The 8,636-nt window shown below is 33.5% G+C and overlaps 1 protein-coding gene across 1 annotated transcript; it reads left to right on the top strand.

Moving 5' to 3' along the window:
• Window positions 1-434: 434 nt before the first annotated feature.
• On the top strand, window positions 435-7,560 carry LOC132623004 (uncharacterized). Its single transcript, XM_060337706.1, has 13 exons — window positions 435-882; window positions 959-1,071; window positions 1,153-1,263; window positions 1,367-1,424; window positions 2,409-2,498; window positions 2,985-3,079; window positions 3,210-3,263; window positions 4,579-4,710; window positions 5,289-5,406; window positions 5,529-5,643; window positions 5,798-5,867; window positions 6,593-6,664; window positions 7,169-7,560. The coding sequence occupies exons 1-13, from the start codon at window positions 675-677 to the stop codon at window positions 7,274-7,276; spliced, it is 1,344 nt and encodes a 447-aa protein (XP_060193689.1). The 5' UTR covers window positions 435-674; the 3' UTR covers window positions 7,277-7,560.
• Window positions 7,561-8,636: the final 1,076 nt, after the last annotated feature.

The raw sequence follows: 8,636 nt of genomic DNA, 5'->3' as shown, positions 1-8,636 counted from the left end.
CAAATTATTGAACCAATTATAAACTTTTGTACGTGACTATGTATGCATTTCTTATACCCTTGAATTAACTTGACTTGCAACATGTAATTATTTATATCAAATATAGCGTGGTAACTTTAAAAATAGAGTAAATTGTAATTATTTATATCAAATATAGCGTGGTAACTTTAAAAATAGAGTAAATAATTTACAAAAATTGGCTAAATTATACATGATAATACAATTGTTTACGCTGCCAATATATAAAGATAAATATTAAATAATACAATTACTGTCGTTTTTGCAATGATCAAGTGTATTTGCGTCGAGAAATAACATTTATAAGAATTAATGAAACAAAAGGGGTTAAACTATGTTGAGAGAAATGATAAAAGTAGGAACTCACAATGCAAAGCAATCCATCCGGTTGCAAATGAAAATATGAGATTCTAACTTCTAAGTAACACATCTAAAAACATCACGGGTAAAAAAGATATTACAAGAGCTATTCGGGGTGACAGAGAATTTCTTAAAATAGTAGATGAAGAAAGCGTGTACTACAAAAAAACAGAATTTCCCACCCAAAAATTATTGTAAACCATAACCGCCATTACATTCATTGTAACAAACTTTGCAGTTCGCATTTAAGCTTCAGCCTTCAAACTTACATCTCCAAAATCAATCCGCCATTAGAGATGAGTACTCCAACTAAAGAAGCTTCTACAGTGGAAGATGAAGTTTCCGCTGATGAGAAAGAAGATTGGATTCTAAAAGCGACTGAAATGGTGGATTGGCTTTACGATTTTTGCTACCAGCATTACCCGACAAATCCAGAAGAGAGAATCTCTGATATCGAACATCAAATCAGTTCGTGCATCAAAGTTCTCGATTTAATTCCTCAAGGTATGTGTGTATGTATAGCTTTCTTTTATCAATTAATTCTCCAAACATTTAATTTCTCAAGTACGAATTCATGCAGAAAAGAGGCAATCGGAACATGAACGTTCAACATTCGCGTATCTAAAAGGAAGGTTGTATAATGCAGTTCCTGATGTTTATAAGGAAGAAGCAGAGCGTCATCTAGAAGTAGCTGTAAGTGAAATTAATTAGCAGAATTACATATAATGTGATGTTGATTGTTTAACTATATCAATTTCTTAATTTATATTCCAGACTAATTTGAATCCGCTTTTTCTGGATGCTTGGAATCACCTCGGCATGTGCGTTGCTAAGAAAGGAGATTATCGTAGAGCTAAAAACTGCTTCGAGTTTGTTCTTAAAATGGTTATTATTTCGCTGCTTCTTCAGTTCTACTATAGTTTTCCGCTTATTAAACTTAAAAAATTACCTTAATTTGATGGATTTCTTCATCTGTTATTTGATTTAGGATCCAACTAGCATGGTTTTACGTCAACTTGCAGAGCTTGAACTGTTGTTTTCACCAGGTGAATTTTGGCCACTCTATGGTGTGATTCTTCTGTTTTTTTTCCCCCCTTAATTTACTCTTCTCCAGGGCGAATCTCAAGTATATTTTTTATAGGGAAAATTACGTTCTATGTCTACTGGGAGAAAATATTTACGCCACCTAGGCCATAGTTTGAGGTTGTTACCCGGTTTAGCCCATATTTGTGTATAAAACCTTTTATACACTTTTATACAAGATTGGAACAGTATGTATAATGCTTTCCCCCTAGGTATAATGTTGTATGATATTTTATAATGTTGTATAAACTGAACATATGGCTAGTGACGTAACGTTTTATGTTGGGTTTTATTTTTTCGAAAATTTCCATATATAACTCTACAGAAGAGATTTTTTTTTTTATCAAAGGTTATTTGTTTACGTTACAATATGTCAATAACTATAGTTTTCATCGTTGATGTTTTGTGTTTTAGACTCTAGCTTAGGTGATTTCCTGATTATAAAAATATGAGTGATACTTGCAGAAGTTAGTGTAGTTTCCCCGTTGATTTTTGCTCTTCATCGAAGTTCTAATTGTATCCTCAGTTAGATGCTTTACAGATTTGGCAAAAACCTTGTGGTTCTTGAGTCAATGTCTTCACATGAAATAAAAAAAAATAACAAAAAGGACAAGTTAATCTTGCCTTTTCTATAGTGAAACTTAAAAGCACAGAGATATTTTCTGGATGATTTGAGTAAAGTTATGCTTTCATAGAAGACATGCATTGCACACACGTTAAGCAAATGTGCCCCGGAATTTTGGCAGTCTATGGATTCTGACTTTTAATTGTATATGATTTCTACCATTTTCAGTTTAGAATCTTCATTTAACAAATGAAAGCGAATGTATAATACATTTCTCCAGCCTCTTACTGAGTTAATAGTAACTCATGGAGAAAATTCAATCATTTTTTTTTCTTAGTGGTTATTGCTGATCTGTTCATCTGATTGTATATCTATTTCACAGCTGCTGAAGATCCAATACAACAACTTGGCGAATGCATCAAATATGCCCAGCAGACACTCGCTTTGGATAACATGGATGGACGCTGTCTTTGTAAGACTGCAAACAGAATCTAGTTAAAAGAGGAACAACTTTAATCACTTACGTCTGAGATTCTCTGATGTTGTGTCATAAATATTTTGTGCTTTTAGCAATATCAGTTTTGCCAATATGCCAAATGTTTACTTGGTGTTTGTCAATGATTGAGTTCATCCTTCACTTATTGTATAGCTATAGTCAAGAAGTAGCATATGATTCCGTTAAAGACAGATAAGGTGCAGAAATTGTTAGACAGATAACGTGCAGAAATTACATACTTTGGTGCATGGAACAATGAAGTAGCATATGCATAGTACGTGGAATTTTATAAAGTGTATGTTATACTTATGAAAACATTCAAATGTCCTGCTCTACTGTAATTCTACTTCTTAGTGTGGTTAGATCTTTAACTGGCATCTGCACATAATTTTAGCTCTAATATACATTGTGATAAAATCCAATTTTCAAGTCCTTCACTGAGCTTTTTCATCTTGTTGGTAGATATCTTAGGAAGTGCATATCTCACTTCCTTTTATCTGACTGGAGGATGGAATTACGATAATCTTCTACTGTCATTAGAAGCATTCGAGAAAGCTGTAAGTAGTTCTCACAATCTTGTCTCTCTATATATATTTTAACATGAAACTTATATGTACAGTATTCGATCCTGGCAAGCCTTGTTCTCTTAGATACTTGGAACTGTTCTGATTTTCTACCCTATTTCAGGAGAAAATTGATGCAATGAAGTCACACCCCAATCTGCGATACGACTGTGCCATCGTAAGTTTTTGAAAAAAAAAAAAAAAACTGATTTTCACTTGTGAACTGTTCTATTATATAGGACCTTTCAAAAAACAAGCTTCTCAATTGTTGCTAATTATCGCCTCATATTTCTATGATCCATGCTATTAAAGAACCAGAGTTAGGAAAACTAAAAAGAAAGAAAAAGAAAGCATAGACAAGAGACCATATATCAAGTTGTACGGCTGCACTGGCAGCAAGGAAGGGATACAAGCTTGCAACTTAAGGATTTCTTTATTTTTTTTCAAGAAGGTAACAACTGTTTTATATATCCAGAAAAATACTGCACCAGGTTAATGCAGTCCAAAGTAATTACAAAATGCTATAGATCAGTCTCCTATTCCTTTGGTTCACAAGGATCCTATAACATCTAAAAATGATTCATGATCTTCCATATATTCATGTTTACACCAAAAATAAAACAAAATTAAGGTTTTCTTAATTTTATTTTCACTTTTATACGGACTACTTGTGTGGATCACAAATGCACCTTCTTTGATCATCTTAAAGGTTGCACAGAATGCCTCTAAATAAGATTGGCTCTCTCAGGATTTGAGAATCATTAGGATCTATATTGATATATAAAGATCCAAAGGAATGAAACCATTCAAGAAGAAGACACTGGAAACTTTACAGATAAGACAAAAGTTGGTAAACTAGAAGGAAATAGACATGATTTGAACTAGAAGCATTCTTTCATGAAATAGGAGATACTTACACACGATGTACTTTGAACCACACATGAGGGTACATGTTATAATACAAGAAGGAAGCACATGGAACTTTACAGAGAAAAAGAAAGTCGTACGTGAAAATAGAATCTGATAATAACTCATTCAATTAATCACCTCTTTATGGTAGTTAAGAATCATCTGTGTCTCCAGGAAAGATCTCTTTAATAAGGATCACTAATTGACTATTACAAGATCTGCAAAGATCGTGACATGTTGAATTGAGTTTGGTATGATATAATTTATCTAGTCTAGAAGAACAAGTGTGTAAATAGGGCAGTACAACTTCGAATTAGAAAGACAGTCCGATTAAAAAGAATTGGCTTCAGCAATATCTTCTGTGTATGTGAAAGCTTTTTCTGTGCTTATTCTTGTCCAATTTTTTTCAAGCTGGAAAGTTCATATGCTTAATGAAGAAAGAACCAAGTCTCTGAAAAAGGTTCACCTGTATTCATCTTCACATTTTATGTTTGCATATATCATGATATCTTAAATATAGTCTTTACTTTCCCTCTTTTTAAAGTTCAATGCTGTGTTTGGAAAATCTGATATATGTATATCAGGTGAATAGATTTTTGGAGAACTACAAGAGGACCCTAATTGGATTATCAGATGCTGCGTCACCTTCTCTTGATCATTTACATCAAGTGAACGTGACGCTCCAGCTTCTTGACAGAATAGAAGGATTACTTCAGGTAAGTTTATTTCATTGTGGTTATTTAGTATAAAGCATTTGTAAGTGATATTCCAATCCATTGCATTAAGAACGGCATTAAAATCATAAGGAACGAAATATTTTCTGAATCCTTTTCACTTATCGGATGAACAGAATTTTAACTAAGAGAAAAGAAAACCTTATCACCATATCCGAACAGTTGCAAATGATACTCAGGCACAATAAAGGTATCCATTTGGAGAAAAGGTTTAAGCATTAAGCGCAAGAGATGTCTAGATAGAAAAGGACATGAGGTAATGACCGTTTCTTGTGTCCTTAAATAGTCCAATTTATTTGTTCAATGAGTTGAGTGAGCAGCAGCATAGCCCTGTATTGACTGAGCAGTGCCTGGTGTATTCTTCCTCTTCACAGTTTAGTTGTTTCTTCCGCTTTCATTTCTTCGATTTTTTTCAAGAAACTGGAACGTTATGATATAGTCCTTTAAAAAATAATGCCTTAGATTCTGAGTTTTTAAATGTTTTCTTCTTTGGAAGCTGTTGCGACATTATGAACGAGATTGTGAAGGATGCATTTAAATTATGCGATCCTGCTTTTCAGGGTAAGAGTAATGACAAGAGTAAGGGGAAGTGTAAGGGAAAGAGTAAAGGAAAGAGTAAGGGAAAGGGTACGGAAACAAGCGTGTCTTCCCTGATCCAGTCACTTGCTACTATTGATTGTAAGGCTTTACATCCGTCTTAGATGGTATTTAACTGCAAACATTATAGTATTTAACTGCAAACATTGAGGTATATGATTAAGCTATTTATCTAATAGTTGAGGTAATGTGCTTTCTCGCAGTGAATCTTTCATACAACAGAGCAACCATAAATCTCTTAACTGAAGGCCTTAACAAAGGGATTGCAGTTATAGCAGCTGTCCGGTGCTTAGTTAAGTATGAGTATAAAGCTCCAGTGTAAGTTACTTTATCTTGGAGGAACCCACACGAATTGATCATTTAATCACTCTGATCATTTTCAGCATTTCATATAGAAGTGAAAGTTACTTGGCTGAGAAGCCCTACTTTATGCTTAAATACTTATTTTTCAATGTATACTGTTATTCTACAGATACTATCTGCTCTGTGACGCCGATGAGAATAGTTTTGTACTTATAGTGTTCGGCATACAAAAGGAAGCAGTAAGCACTACTTTATGCTGTTTTAATGTTTCTAGGTACATTTTTCCGTTAAGATCTTAATTCATAGACAAGAAAAGAAACAAGTTTCAGATTGACACGTTAGTTTGCTGCTAAATTGCTGCAGCAGCGATCTGCCTGAAAAATAAGTGGAGGATATCTCGCCCCTTTTTACCACTTCCTGGATGAAAAATTAGATGAAGGGCGAGGCACCTCACTTCTTTAATACGTAACTCATCACTAAAGATAACAGGAGAGAATACTAAAGTGATTTACCATTTCAAAAAAATTCTGTAAATTGGAATAGCTTATTCCTATACTATACTATGGAACACCATTTTTATCTTGATTCTTTCATCCGTCCATCCTTCAATAATAAAAAACTTCATTTTCCGCTTAAATAATCTGTAAGTGAGTCTGAATATCTCTTTGAATATGTCTCTAATGGTGACCATCTCATTCAAAATCAGATTTTGGCCTGTGTTATCCCCACCCAATTATTTTCTAGTCTAGTGAATAAATGTCATATCTTTTAGGAAAGGCATGGTCTATGAAAAGTTGATCTGGAAGGACAAAAAGAAACAAAAAGGAAAAGAAATGGAAAATGACTCAGGAACTATGAGTCTCATCATAGAGTGATTTACTGATATTTAGTTGCTGTAAGCATTTATGATACAGCTCCTCATTAGATTTCACATCATTAACTGACGAACTACTCCTGTTGGTAGATTAAACAAGGAGATCAGGTCACTCTATTGGAGCCCTTTTGCAAATTTGTTGATTTTGATTGGGAAGGAAAGGTAAACTCGTTAAAATATCTGTGGCATTTCACATTCAGTGCTATTCCAAATATGTGATTTTGCTTTCTCTATCAAGTTGGTTTCTGTAAACACCATATATTAGATGTGGTCTGTCAGTTCATATCCTGTTAGTTTGTCTGTCGACTCCACCTTATAACTCCGGTGTACTTGTCTCTAGCAATGGTAAAATTGGCAAGTTATTGTCAATGGGGAGTTAATTTGAGGTCATTCTGCCTTTTTCTTGATTGCAACTGATTGGAAGCAGAGTATTCTTCCCTAAACAGGAACATGGAGTCATTTCCTGCCATTTCAGAATTAAATAACATTGACAAGTTTCCAAATGAATTAAGATGGCTACTTTTGGCATGTGAGGAATTGGGTACAGGAGGTTTGGCTCTAGAAGAATAATAATCACATTAACCATTTGCGTTCCTTGTGTGATTTACAATAATCTGTCAGTCAAATTTTGTCGCTCCTCCCTAATAATTGTTCTTTTTACTGCAGCACTATCAATTCAAGTCGGTGCGAGTGAATCTTCCAGGACAAGTTCTTGTAAATGGAAATGTCGTGTCTCCTAATTTTGTTATTCGTGAATCAATATTATTCGCATAATCGAGGGCATGAAAAGTCTACAATAATCTTCTGTAAATGTGATCTGTTAGCTACCAAAATAACAGATACATTCAGTGGGATTCATATATGTGTCAAGCAAACAAAACTACGCAACATACTTAAATGCTTGTCTACTATATGCAGTAGGTGTGGGAGCTTGATATGAGATAATTAGCTCTACTGCCCATGTATTGTTTTTCAATCTGCAAAGCCATTTCTTTCAGCTGGATTTTAGATGATATATTTCTCTGACATAGATGACTACAATGAAGCAAAATTTCTGTTCTCTTTGTAGTCTTTGGTCGAATCCCATTTTTCACTTTCTAGCCTTCTCTGCTATGTTACTGACAAAACTTTGTGAAGGAGATATATAACAGTGCTTCTAGACTCTATTATTACTCCCTCGTAGTAGTTATAGTCTAAAGGACCAAATGACAAGTTTTAAACCTTGTAGTTTAGAAAAGAATTGTTTGATAGTTTCAAAAGGATAGAGAATCAACCAGCTTCCTCAAAGTTTCAAGAATCAAAAGGAGTAATTCAAAGTAAACACTTTTATTTGTGAAAATCTAGTGCTATGTAAAACGCAAAGGAATCAACACAAAATTTGAGATTTGGATAATATTAAAGCGCATCATCTTAAACTTTTCGTCACTATCCCCTTCCTCCCGAACAAAAGAGTTAACAAAAGAATAAAAGTCTAAACTAAAAGTGTTTTACTGTTTTAAAACATTTGATAAGATATGCTATACAACATTAATCAAGATTAAATACACTTAGTTAAGCTATCCAATATCGATGTTGTTTATGTTTGTCCCCATGATTTGCAGTATCACAAATATTAAACTGAAGAGAAACATTTGATAAGATATAACATTTGATAAGATATCCACTTAGTTAAGATATCCAATATCGATATTGTTTATGTTTGTCCCGAAGATTTGCGGTATCACAAACATTAAACAGGATAGAAACATATGATAAGATATGCTATACAACATCACTCACCATTAAATGCACTTAGTTAAATCCAATATCAATGTTGTTTGTCTGTCCCAGATTTGCAGTATCACAAATATTAAACTGAATACACGAGAAATAGTAAACTTACTGAAGTACTTCCGATATCAACGCTGTAGTTGTAGTCTGTAATGATGATCAGTTCACGTTTCTATTTGCGGTAAGACATAAACTATATTTCTAATTCCTCAGGTGCAATGCCATCAACATGATTATAAATTTATAATTAAGTGTTCATAATGTTTACCCCGAATTTAGGTAATCAATTGAATTTGTAAGTGAGATATAAGATATGTGGATGAACTTTAATCTATTTTGGTTTTATAGGAAATAATTATAGATT

Source organism: Lycium barbarum, chromosome 12, assembly GCF_019175385.1.
Source record: "Lycium barbarum isolate Lr01 chromosome 12, ASM1917538v2, whole genome shotgun sequence".
Classification (NCBI taxonomy): domain Eukaryota; kingdom Viridiplantae; phylum Streptophyta; class Magnoliopsida; order Solanales; family Solanaceae; genus Lycium; species Lycium barbarum.
This window is presented reverse-complemented; position numbering and strand designations above follow the sequence as displayed.

Bases quoted from the DNA above. Each gene is read 5' to 3' on its own strand.
- LOC132623004 (XM_060337706.1), top strand. From the start codon at position 675: ATGAGTACTCCAACTAAAGAAGCTTCTACAGTGGAAGATGAAGTTTCC. The intron at 883-958 runs GTATGTGTGTAT...GAATTCATGCAG, and splicing joins TCTCGATTTAATTCCTCAAG to AAAAGAGGCAATCGGAACAT. The intron at 5,868-6,592 runs GTAAGCACTACT...TCCTGTTGGTAG, and splicing joins TCGGCATACAAAAGGAAGCA to ATTAAACAAGGAGATCAGGT.